The sequence below is a fragment of the Tachypleus tridentatus genome, chromosome 10 (assembly GCF_004210375.1).
Source record: "Tachypleus tridentatus isolate NWPU-2018 chromosome 10, ASM421037v1, whole genome shotgun sequence".
NCBI classification, from domain to species: Eukaryota; Metazoa; Arthropoda; class Merostomata; order Xiphosura; family Limulidae; genus Tachypleus; species Tachypleus tridentatus.
In genome coordinates, this window is record NC_134834.1 from 42,644,204 (window position 1) to 42,657,857 (window position 13,654).

General features: G+C 32.4%; 1 protein-coding gene across 4 annotated transcripts in view; it reads left to right on the forward strand.

The window, feature by feature from the left end:
- Nucleotides 1-13,654, forward strand: part of LOC143229151 (transcription factor collier-like) — a 105,712-nt gene that overhangs the window by 18,418 nt on the left and 73,640 nt on the right. For all 4 annotated transcript variants that reach the window (XM_076461036.1, XM_076461035.1, XM_076461034.1 and 1 more), the window contains exon 4: nucleotides 7,407-7,462. In XM_076461036.1, the coding sequence (XP_076317151.1) occupies nucleotides 7,407-7,462 (56 nt within the window). The remainder of the gene's footprint in view (nucleotides 1-7,406; nucleotides 7,463-13,654) is intronic.

Consider the following 13,654-nt stretch of genomic DNA (forward strand, 5'->3'; position numbering starts at 1 on the left):
ATCCCCATCGATTTCTTACTACTTCTCGCTACATTATAAAGAGATAGCTTTGAATTACATGTCATATTTTATCACAAACTTTAGGTTATTATTGTTTTGATCAAATCATCTATAATACCTAAATCATTCTTAAAATATTCATTATCCGCTGTTAAAAAGCACGTGGTAAATGTTAAAAATATTATATAATCAAATAGAGATAACATACATATTTGCCAAGCTTATTTTATATCGAGAGATATAACACGAGAGTGGATAGACGTCTGTGTTCATAGGAGATAAAAATAATTGTTTTGAACAGGAGATAAGCTAATATTTTCATCAATAGTAAACGGACTATTGTTCTAACATACATAGTGAAAGTGCGGTCTTACTCTCATATGGTTATGCTAGAAAGTATGTTTTATGTTGCTTTCCCTATTTATAGATAAGTTTAAACATTCAAGGTAAATCTAATAAAACACATACGAAATAAACTATCGATTCTTTTTGTGTAATGTTTTATAATTCAGCAGTTCTGACAAATTCTGACTGCAAGCTATAGCTGTATACCTATCACTGTACGTGACCAAAACAAGCTGTAAATGTTTCTCAAATGAAATATCTATAATTATAAACCGTGTATTAACATTTAATTAAAATAAATACTAACTAGTAAGAACTGTCAAATTCGACGATCTGAAATAAACTTAAAAGGTTATGACTTTACTTACAGACTTATTTCTTGTAAAAATAAGCTATAAACCATTAATGCTTTCGACGAAAAAGTACAATTCCAACGACAAATATGCTTTAAAAAATCATATTTAATCGCATAACTTAACATTTTTTCGATCTTTATGAGTTATAACTAATGAGATGATGTGAATTTTGTATGAGAGATTAAAGTACTTTGCCTATTAAGAGGTTAGTGCTCTATCTATTAGAACCCTAAGCCTTAATCTAATAGTCTGAAATCGCATACCATGCTCATAATATTATTGGTGGAACCAAAAATGAACATGATCCTGTTAATACAATTAAAGCTTTAAATTACTATCTTACTGCAACTAACTTAAATTTTACTTAAATTCACAGAATTTAGAAATACTTTCTATAATAAAACCTGTTTTGAATAATTTCTAATACATCACAGTCACTATTTTCAGCTTACACTTTACAAATCTTGTAGGATTTATTTTGTCACGTATTCCAAGGTTAACTTTTACATTAAATAACTCGTACAGTAATGGATTGTTTGAACACCTGCACTGTTTTAGGTATGTTAACTGAGTGAGGAGATATAATGTTAATATTTTGCCTAAACATTTTGAAAAAAGTCAAATCTGGCGCTTACTTGTATTTGTCACTTATTCAAACTAGGTTTAGTAGGTTAATTCTGCAAATCTTTACTATGTGTGTGTGTGTGTTTTCTTTTAGCAAAGCCACAAAGGCTATCTGCTTAGCCCACCGAGGGGAATCGAACCCCTGATTTTAGCGTTGTAAATCCGGAGACATACCGCTGTACTAGCGGGGGGCAAATCTTTACTATTGTTAGCTTTGTAGAAGCTTATAACTCAGTATAAATAGATGACAGTTTACTAGTTTAATTTTCTAGCACTTGATAGTAAGGAAAAATAATATTGAAACTCTAGTATCTAGCCTGTATTTTTAATTTTATAAACACTGATGTTGCAGTTTTTAAATTTTTGAGATACGGATTTTTATAGAATTCAAAAAACTGTCACTGTAAGATTCGATGATTCTAATTGTTTTAAGTGGACTGTGTTGATGATCAGTTTCTCATTAAAAGAAACGAGCAGTTTTGAAATGTTTAGAATCATGGGATCAAAAGATTTTATTATTCATACACTAAAATCTCAAGATAAGAAAAATGTGTGCAAAATAAAACATTTGTAATCAGACGTAATAATCTATTCGTTCCTGTCTATTCCTTTCTGGTAATGAGGGTAGTTTACCTAGCTTATTCATAAATCTCACTTGTTCTGCTCTGCCTTACCAAATAATCTGTCAGCTAGTGATAAACAATAGTAAAACTCCTTCTACAACTGATCGTAGGAAGTGTAATGTAACTAAGACTCTTAGCAATTCTGCAATAATGTTTTTAGTATATATAGTTTTTCTTTATAAAGAAACAGTACAAGTTTATCAGCTATATTTATTCTTGTTGACATAGTTAATATTCTGTAAAAAGTAAATAAAAAACCGTTATTCGCTTGTTGTTTTTCTTTATACTGTTATTTCTATATTCTGTTTGAGCCACATACTGGTTTTAAGAAAGCGCTGATTAGAGTATTTAAATCATATACGGCTTCTAAACAGTGTACAACATTCTACTTATCAGAGTTGCTAAAATATTAACTGATTTTAGTTAGTTTGTTGTTTTTCTAATTTTGCGCAAAGCTACACAAGGGCTATTTGTGCCCCTAATTTAGCAGTATAAGACTAGAGGGAAGACAGCTATTCATCTTCACCCACCAACTCTTATAGCAAGGAATAATAGGATTGACCGACGCATTATGCGTCAACATGGCTGAAAGGGCGACCATATTTAATGTGACAGGGAATCGAACCCGTGACCCTTAGATTACGAGTTGGGCTTCCTAACCACTTTTTGTTGTGGACATTTGTATGCGCGTAACTAAGAGTGTATGTGCATATACATGAACATATGAGATGTACATAGGATGTACTGTATATTATACAGTATGGAAGTAGTTCGGTCTTTAGTTTTCAGTAATGTTCATGTTTTTATTTTCGTTAACTATGTGGCAATGTTTTGCATGTAAAGAAATAAATGCTATAAAAGTGGCAGCGCCCTCTTAGTATTCATAGCTAGCATTTTGAAGTTTTTTGAAGCACGACATATTTAAAAGCTTTATTTGTAGCCTTGGGCATTTGGAACTCTTAATTCTGAATTGTTTTTTTGTTTTGGTACTTTCAAGTGGATTTTTATGAACATGTGCTATTATACATCAGTGCATAAGCGCACATATTCGTTTCCGTAACTTTCTGACTACAAAACTTGACATTGCGATACAATGTAATAATTGATAATTGCTAGTGACGTTTTGTCTTGTGAAGTAAGCTCACTGGATAGGGAGAGAAAATTCTTTATACCGGTAGATAGAAGGCGCCCAGTTCACGCAGTAGAAAGAAGAATGGAAGGGAATTAGGAGAAAATAGAGATTTCTTTGGTCGATTTAACCCTGAAAGACAACCTTCAACAATGTTAGTGCACAGCCAGAGAGAAAGTCAGTATTCCAAATCTCCGAGCATCACTCGTGGGCAGATCGGTCGCAATCTTGTGAAATCTCTTCGCAGAAACAAACGTCTTCATGTAGTCACATGACAGTAATATGGTTTTTCGCACCAACCTCGACTCCTGGTTGTTTATATGCGCTATATTCTTTGCTTACATTTCAGTTGAGCTTTGGTGACATATGTACTTGTATGAATGGTCATAACTTCCATGACACTCACTTTCGACAAAGATGTCATGATTACGTCCCTATATTAGAACTGTTGTAACATGATTAAATTCATATTGTAATAATATTACAACTTTGAGTGTGTTAACAATAGAAATTTTTGAAGTTTCTGACTGTACAGTTCAAAACACTTGTAATTTGAACTACATTCTATTCTATGGTTTGTAACTTAAAAACGAATCTCTTATGATTACAATGACGTTCTACAATGCTGTTGAAAGTTTGATTACGTAATTATTTTTAAATTTTAAAACTGTTTTAGTTTAATTAGTTCTGTGCTATAAGAGTTGTTACAATCTTTAATTAGAATTAAATTAACAAAAAACAAATTTTTCATGATATGGTTTTTTTGTTGGATTCCATGCTAAGCTATAGCCGTCTTTATTTAGAAGAGATAAAGTAGACATACCAACTGCTAATTTTTCGGTTACCCTTGTTGGATCGAAAAGTATGCTTGAACTGTGACTCTTTTGTGGTACCAATGGCCCTAAAGTTCGGTGTTTTTTTAGGAAGACAGTAACGGGGTAAGAACCACAAACCTTAGCTCCACAGTCCGGCACATTAATCACTGGAACGCTCTCAGTTCACTTATATGTGTAAAAAAAGTTGATGTATCATATATATATATACACAGAGAGAGAGAAAGAGAGAAAGTGAAAACGAAAAGGAAAAGGAATATATTTGTTAGTTGGTTAAGAGTGTTTTCGAGACATCTGTGGTTAATATATCTATTTATATCAATTTAACTGAATCTGTCCGCTGTCAACCACGAAAGCATAGTCTGTACCAACGTTGTTTGGGCTTCAGTTAGTAGAATTACTTGAACAATGCTTGAAAATGATTTACCATGTGTTATATATTATGGTAATTTAGTATGATTTACAAACATTGACTGGTTTAATACTAGTTTAATTGTGTAGAAAGTAAAAACTGCTTGTAGAAACGTTCACAAATGTCAGTCGAAAACTTCTATGTAGATGTACATATTTTTCATGTATGTAAAGAGTTATATATATATTTAAAAATGGCCTTTACTTATGTGTAAATGTGTACAGTTATTTCAATTAACGTATGTCTTTATTTCATTATCAGGCGTGGAGTCAATGTAAAGTCTTTAGTTATATGTTACGATCTATATAATTATCTGAATTAATTATGAACATTCAATCGCAAACCTCAGATACAAATGTGGTTCACATAAATTGCATATTTTAACTTTTTCTGTGACAAAACTGTAAACACGTTTTGACGAACGTGTGAGAGATAATGAACCAACATAGTTTGTTTGTTTGTTTGGAAATTTCGCACAAAGCTACTCGAGGGCTATCTGTGCTAGCCGTCCCTAATTTAGCAGTGTAAGACTAGAGGGAAGGCAGCTAGTCATCACCACCCACCGCCAACTCTTGGACTACTCTTTTACCAACGAATAGTGGGATTGACCGTCACATTATACACCCCCATGGCTGGGAGGGCGAGCATGTTTAGCGCGACGCGGGCACGAACCCGCGATCCTCGGATTACGAGTCGCACGCCTTACGCGCTAGGCCATGCCGGGCCAGAACCAACATAGATTTAAGAAAAATATTTTTATGTGGTTCTTATCTAGGTGAAACTTTTACAGGATTCTCGTTACTTCATGATAACTTTTACAGGGTTCTTGTTATTCCATGACAACTTTTACAGGGTTCTCGTTACTCCATGATAACCTTCACAGGGTTCTCGTTACTCCATGACAACTTTTACAGGATTCTTGTTATTCCATGACAACTTTATTTTTTTTATTGCGCTTACAAAACTCACTCGTCTTGACCTGCAGACTTAGCTCATTAATCTTGTATTCACTTGTTACCTTTAACATTACAATGTCATTGAATTAGCCAAAAACAGATCAACAAATACTTCATCACAGGATAAACAAACATACACTATTTACAAAACTGGTGTAAGTGAGTAATATCAAACATTATATAAAGTGTTGCCGTACAAGCTAATTATAACTTTCTTTACGAGGCTTCTGAACATAGATAATGAAATTAATTATAAGTTATTATACTGTGATGTATGTGTGTGTATGTACATAAATACAATCTAGTAGATTTCTTCGGTAAATTGATAGGCATATTTACAAACATAAAACAATGTGTAAATTAAAAACAATATGTAATACTGTGAGAATTCTATAAACAAACTAGATTATATTTTATCATATATTTGTATGGAACAGCCATTGGAAAAGCAGTACATTTCAACTTGTATTAAACAAATTATTTACTGTTTCAGAAATCACAAGTGAGCCTTCGCGTTTATATTAATGTGTGTTTTTGTTAGAAACGATACAAGCGAAAATGTGTAACGCGAGTGCCGAACAAGACATGAGCAACACTTCAGGGAGCGCTTTTGTAACCGTTTTATTTCCTCTCGGGAGGCAGCGATCTTCTGAGGAATTCTACTGGGATTGGTCGGGGTTTAGACCTTTTCCTTAACGGTGCCAGAGGGTCGCTCTCTCCTGTTCTAGGCAATTGTTTCTACGGCCATACTCATGTCTGTCATCGTCGAGCAAGTGGATTGGAGAGAGAAAAGGGCTTCATTCTGTCATTTAGAACACGACACGTCTCACGATTCTTGATAATTTTACACAGAGTAGGATTTATAGGATTTACAACATTTACCGAATACACAGTCGAGCAATCACACCTCTGTTAATGTAGCAAATGTTCACAAAATAAAGGCTGTTTTTGTTATTCAAATGCAACTATATGATATCTCAGGATATATTTATCTGACTAAATCAACTTCCGATAGACTAACTTGCTTATGAATCTGACCTATTGAGAAGTATTCATTAGAGGTGAAACTGAGTCAACTAGTCAGTAAAGTATACTTATCAGTGGCAGGGCATTCTAATGATAAACAATGTTTGTACTTTTATGTTTAATAATTTGTGAACAGGAAAAGCAAACTCAAAAAGTCAAAGAAACGTTCTGTGCATGCATGTGTTTTAATTGTTGTTATAACGTGTGTTTATCAAAATATTTATGTTTATCAATGCATTGTAACCGCATTTAAAAATAATAGCAAAATGTACATTACTATAAGTTTCCAAAACTGAGATACGTTTAACTTACGACTATAAGTAATACCAAGTATGAGCTTGTATAGATTAGCGATTCGTAGGTCATTGTGGAAATGCTAACAGGTTGGATGCATTGTTGGATCTTTTTCTGATATAATGATCCTTTATTTGCATTTTGCAAGGTTAAAGTTTGTAATTATTACATTTGTTTTATACCATCCTTACTGACAACTCTAACACACACAAATCATTATATACATATGTATATACTCAATGAGGTAAATCACTGGATTCTTTTTTTACCATTTTCCGTAGCTGCTAAGCATGTAACTCCATTTCGTTTAAGTTTGAAGAAGGCAGCAACTTTACTTCATAATAGAATGTTCTAAACTGTTTGTAACACAAATTATTATACTGGTTTTGTTGGTTTACATTTTGGTTTTCCGGTTCTTCAACTAGTAGAAAGTTATTCTGAAGGACAGGTTGTTTGAGTGACTAAACCATTACTTTTACATCACAATGTTAATACACATAATAATGGCAGGAAATACAGTAATGCTAGAAAACACCAACTTTCAAACTGAATAAATTTAGTCTAGTTGTTTGTGTCACCACAAGAGCTAACACAATATAGAAATTGTCACTTATATGTGTAAAATATTGCTATAAAACTATTCCAACGTTATGAAACAATCGCGACCAATTTTTTCGGGTTATATTATTTCTGTGTTAAAATTGACATTTATTAGAGATAGCAGAGGTTACGTTAACCTGTTTGTATGATATTTCCATTTGGAACGTTTGTTATTGAAATAATTCTTGTTTTTATTCAACCTTGGTAGGTGTGAGGCAGGAACAAGATATGTATGTTCGGCTAATCGACTCAGTGACAAAACAGGTAAGGAACTGATATTATCTTAATTTATTCATTTGTCTAAATAATACGTATGTATATTTAGCTATGTGTAATAAATACATAATTTCTCATATTTTTTACAAATAGACGATTAATCTAACTCAATATAATTAAGCCAAAACCAATTAATCTACCAAAATGTTAATGTGTCATTTTGCAAACTCACAGAAAATAGACCAGCTGAGAGTATATATCACATTATAACACGGAGTTATTTAAATACCATTGACTACTTTCAGCAAATTCAAATATGAGAATTTTTGAAGAAATTTTTTGCTTTTATACAAAGATATTTCTAAATCGAAATTTATGATATATTAAGATGATCCTTTAAAACCAAACGAAAACTATGAGTTCATTCTCACAATTCACCTGAGTAATTTAAATATGTAGTATGTTTAACTGCTCTTTAGTCTCTTTCGGACTAAAAACTAGTTTAAATATACAATAAATATAAAACATTAATTAGATTTTCACACATATATGTAATCAATGCTATATAATCTGAATAGAATATTATGTAAAAAAATGATGAAGCGTTATAGAGTTATTAGTTCTGTAACATTGTAGAATTGTGTATTTTTTATTTGGTCGTTAATAAAACAAAATTATTTCATTGTTCATACTACTGGGATACTTTTCAGTTTACTTTGATACGTGGATAAAGTTTTATAAAACGTGAGAAGTATCTGAAATACAGTAGAGTTGTCGGACTAATCACCACATTTCAAATGTTTTTGAACAAAACTACTAATAATTTAGTGCAACAATTAAGAAAGTGCTTATAACTTAAGCGATTTCATATTAGTTGTTAACGAACTTTATTAAAATTGTTTATATTGTGAAAATTTAATGTCGGGTAAAAATAGAAAAATTTCTACTTGCTTGACAATGTAAATATTTTACTTTGGAAACTAAATCAAGTGAATATTTTGGCGACATAGATCTGAGAAGTTAACGACATTATTGAAGTGCTGGTTTAGAAGACGCAGAATAAACAAGCTTAAAGATTCAGCGAAATGTATTATAATATCTAAAGACGAATTTCATTCTATGCACAGCATTGCTTTTCGCACGTTGACATGACAGGAGGTCGTGTTATTGTATAGGATTTGAAGCACAGGTTTCTAATTACTGTCTAACAAAACTTTCCTCTCCGCAAGAATCTTTTGTTTGAACAAGTTTTCTAAAAGTTCTAGGATAGTTCTATTGTCTGTGATTACTGTAAGATAAAACAACAGTCATAACACGTCCTTCTCGCAATTTCACCTATTGCACGTATTTAAAGACGACATCTGTAGTTCCAGCATGCTTACTTAACAAAGGCTAATTTGAACGACAACGTTTGTAATTCCAGTATACTTACCCAACAAAAGCTAGTTTGTACGACAACGTTTGTAATTACAGTATACTTACTTAACAAAATCTAGTTTATACAGCATTTGTAGCTCCAGTATATTTACTTAAGAAAGGTTAGTTTGTACGACAACGTTTGTAACTCCAGTATATTTACTCAACAAAAGCTAGTTTGTACGACAACGTTTGTAATTACAGTATACTTACTTAACAAAATCTAGTTTGTACAACATTCGTAACTCCACTATACTTACCTAAGAAAGGCTAGTTTGTACGACAACATTCGTAATTTCAGTATACATTACATCAGCAGAGGTTAATTTGAACAAAGAAAGTTTTACAATACGTTCGAGAAATAGTCCATCTAAGAAATAAATAGAAAGTAAAACTTTAAAATGAGACATTATGAAAAAATTGATCTAGATAGAATAACTGTTAATTAATTGCCTCTTGTATGTCTATATATATATAGACACACACGCAAACTAGCACAAACGAATTCGGTTTTGTATAATTTCCATTGACGACATCTGTGTTAAACACACTTTCATAATAATTAACATGATAATATTGTAAAAGAACCACGTGTGTCGTTTTTTTGTGTTTCCAAGTTTTAGTCTTTTAGTTGTTTGTGCTTATAATATAAATTATTTCTATCATAAACCGGTCATGTGCGGCATTTTAACAGAATATCCTGGTGCTAATGCTCTTGTGCATTTTTTCTGTGTACGGTATAATCTTTTAATATTGTGATACCATTAATTTTTAGAACAACCTGTTTTTGAAAAGAATGCTACTACAACAACTTAAAGACGTTTTGTTTTCCTTATAAATGTGAATAATGCGTTTCCGTTCGCTGTCTATTTATCTGATTATTCAGTGAACATAATTAACTCATCTTTTTACGCCGTTCGATCTACTTTCGGAAGAGTACTTTAATCTACGACGAATGACCTTCCTTTTACAACAATACCAGATTGGAAACATCTGGGTCTTTGATAGATTCGGAAATTCATTTTTGATTCTAAATTGAGCTCACTTGATCTCCTTTAATCAGTATTTTATTGAGTTCGAGGCTGGAATGGTAACACAGGAGCTAACAGACGGGGAACATTAGCATACCAAAAGGACACCACCCGACTGACTTATCTCATCTCGGTATAAAGACGGATCAAGTGTGAATCATACTTAAACTAGTACGTGTAGCACGTGGCTCGTTCTCATCTATATCTTCATCTTCTGGTGAAGAGCGAAATTAACAAGCCATAAATCTTGGTGGTGTAAAATCTGATAATAAGTTACATTGGTGTAGTTTTAAAAAAAGTATATGATGGATGATATGCTGAAAAAATCTTTCTTCTTTCTCGTGCTGAAGACAACAAAGCTAATCCTCTCTTTTCTGCACACGGCACGAAACTGCTTCGTGCCTTTTCTTATTCTAATACTTACCACAATCCCCTGCGTATGAAATAAAACTATATTTCAGGTTAATTTGTTATATATAGGTATTATAGTTATTGAAAGTCTTTCCCTAGTAAAATATTTACACATCTGTAGTAACTGTGTTACATGTATATATTACATATTTTTTGCTCAGAAAGTGCTACTTTTTATTGTAGAATAAACAACAAACATATATTAAATTGTGAAAACACAAGTAACAAATTACTCTAAAAATTAAAAAAGTAAAGTTTCATGGCGTGTGAACGTTTTTTGTTACATTCACCAAATTTGCTGGTTACAGGCAGTTAATGATGTCATCTGTATAACCGTTACATTGATAAGTATTAAGACGATTATTGTGGAAGTTTACCGATCCATTTGTTTTGTTTTTATTCTCACAGTTAATTTACTTCCGTACTTTTGCACATTACAAATTTCATGCCTATGTGCATGTTTTGCAAAATATGCAATTTCAAATAATTAGACCAGAAACAAATGAAACTGCATGTGCGGATTGTAAGGTAAAAACAATTTACAAATTACAATGTAGGAATGGTAGAATGTATTATACCACGAAAATTATCTACGAAAGTATTGAATATATTGTTTATCTGAGTTACTGAGTATTTACAAGTCTCACATGTAGAGAAAGATAGAAACAAACTTAAACACACTATTCACTAACTGTAGTTAATGTTGTAACGTATCTATGTCTTTGATAAAACAGTAAAAATACACAAAAACGATGCTAGAAAAACCTGTAGAAGTGATAAGTAAACACTTGTCTTCTAAAAAAATAGATTTAAAAATCTATTTTTGGGTACACACCGTGTTCTTACTGTCCATTTTGTCCCGTCAAGTCATGCTCTCCTTATTGGTATTGCATCGTAACAATAGCCAGGCAGCTTACTTCCCATTGCAAAAGGTTCCGTCGTCAGGCTGTCATGTTCAAAGTACGCCACTCCTCCTGCTTGCTTTCCATAATTTATCTAGTATAAAAAGATCCTGTTTAGTTTTCGTTCATAGAGTTTTCTATAGTTGGATATGTCATAGAAGCAACTTGTTTTCACACAACACATGTTGCTATACCAGACAGGATTATTTTTTATTATGCTGCTTATGCTGTTTACAATATGCGGACAACATTTTATACTTGTCTGTATGTTCGTGGATTCCCAAATGCTACGAAATGCTTCATTTTCCTTATCACGATTAGGATACATCTAGTACAGGTTAATCCAGGTGCCTCCATGTTATTCAGATTCCTTTATTTTCCAATGCAACTAAGTGAAAGAGATATATCCATCTTGGAAATACTATATTTATGACCTGAGTGTCGAACGAGCTGTTACATACTCACCCCAATAGCGATTGGTTTGCAGTAACATCGCCTTACTTAACAATGCCAAAATGTAGTTCTGTAGTTAATCTGAACTTCGTATCCAAAATCAATTGAGAATAACGTAATCAACCTTTGAATTTATATCTTGCAATGCTTCTAGTACTATATTTTAAAAACCTTTACATCGATAGACAGATTGAAATGAATCAGCTACATATTCTCAGTATGAAAATAACATAGCTATAACTGTGTAAATAACGTAAAGAAGGGCATTTTAAGTTCAGTTTTTTAAACATCCTATAGCAAAAGATGTGTGTACATAGTTGATGTATTATTACATTATTCTTTACTCTCAGTACTAAGTTACTATAATACATCGTAAGATTTATTACAACATTCTGTAGGACGCTTTTTAACTTTACATTTACAAGAAGATGTAAACTTTTATCTCATGTTTTCTTTTGATAAACAAGCATTTTCAAAGAACAGTGTACTTCATATAGCTTTTCCTTACTAAATGTATGTCGAAGGTTATGTTCTTGAAAAGGCTCAAATAAATGTAATGTGTAAAAAGTCAACATCATGACACTTCCACCAGGTTTAGTTTGACTTTTGCTCAAAGTTTCTCCAGGACTGTCTGCGCTAACCGCTCCTAAGTTAACAATGATAGACAAGAGGGAAGACAGAGAGTCAACACCACTCTGGAGCTACTCTTTTACCAACGAATAGTATGATTGACCGTTATGTTATAACTCCCCTACGACTGAAAGTCTGTACATGTTCAATGACGGGTTTCACATGGTAAAATATAATATTTTTAATGCTATCCTTTCATAAAATACATTCTTTCATGTGGACTTTTAATGTTTCTTGAAAACTCTTTATAGCAGGTTTTAAGTCAGCTCACAAGGCAATATTTTTCGATATCATATTATTTTGTTCGACTTTAAAATACTAATTACATTTGTTATTAGTTATATTAAAATATGCACAAGTCATTTTAGAACAAAGCAATAGATTTCCCTATTTCGAATTGTCAAAGGTGGACATCAAAACTTGTATCTTGTGTTTACGAATAAAAGCGTTGTCAACAGTAATGTAAATCTGTCCGTATTATTAGTTGATGTATGTCAACTAATATCGAGTGACATACAATGTTTTACTTAAAGCTATTAACAAGGTGAGCTGCAATACCTTGTGGTGCTTGTTGTGACCAGCGTTAAAAAAGGAACAGATTTCAAATGTAAACATCACGAAGTTAATTAGCATTTTTTTGTATAATATAAAAGTTTACGTTTACAAAATACTGTTGACTCTGTACAACGTGGCTATTGAAATAACTGTAAGATATGTCACGGCACTAAATCTATAGAGTTGCTCAGCTCAAATTATTAAACTACCTCTGTGTGATAGATTACGAGTCAAATGTCTGATATTATTACCATGATATTTTAAAATGAGATTTATGTCACCCAAGGTAGTTCTGTTTAAGTCTTAACAAACTATATATATATATATGTCAGATATAATCACTTAGATGCAGAAAACAAATCTGAAAAAACAAGTTAAAATGTCTAAACTTAACTTTTCTCTAAAGTATAATTTCTTAGGACTGCTGCTGCTTTGATTCTTGACTTCAATCAGTTTCGGATTGTACTGAACTATTGCTTCTGAATTACATGCGTTTATAGCAATTCAGATCTTTGACAAAAAGACTTGCACTTAGTCCTGACATGGACAAGTGGTTAGGGCGTTCGACTCGCAATTTGAGAGTTGCGGGTTCGAATTCCCGTCATACCACACACGCTCGCCCTTTCAGCCATGGGGCGTTATAATGTGACGGTCATTTGCACCATTCATTGGTGAAAGAGTAGCCCAAGAGTTGGCGGTGAGTGGTGATGACTTCCCTCTAGTCTTACACTGATAAATTAGGAACGGCTAGCGCAGATAATCTCGTGTAGCTTTGCGCGAAAATTCAAGGCAAAGAAACAACTATCATTTCAAACTTATCCTTGTATATATATATTTTCACA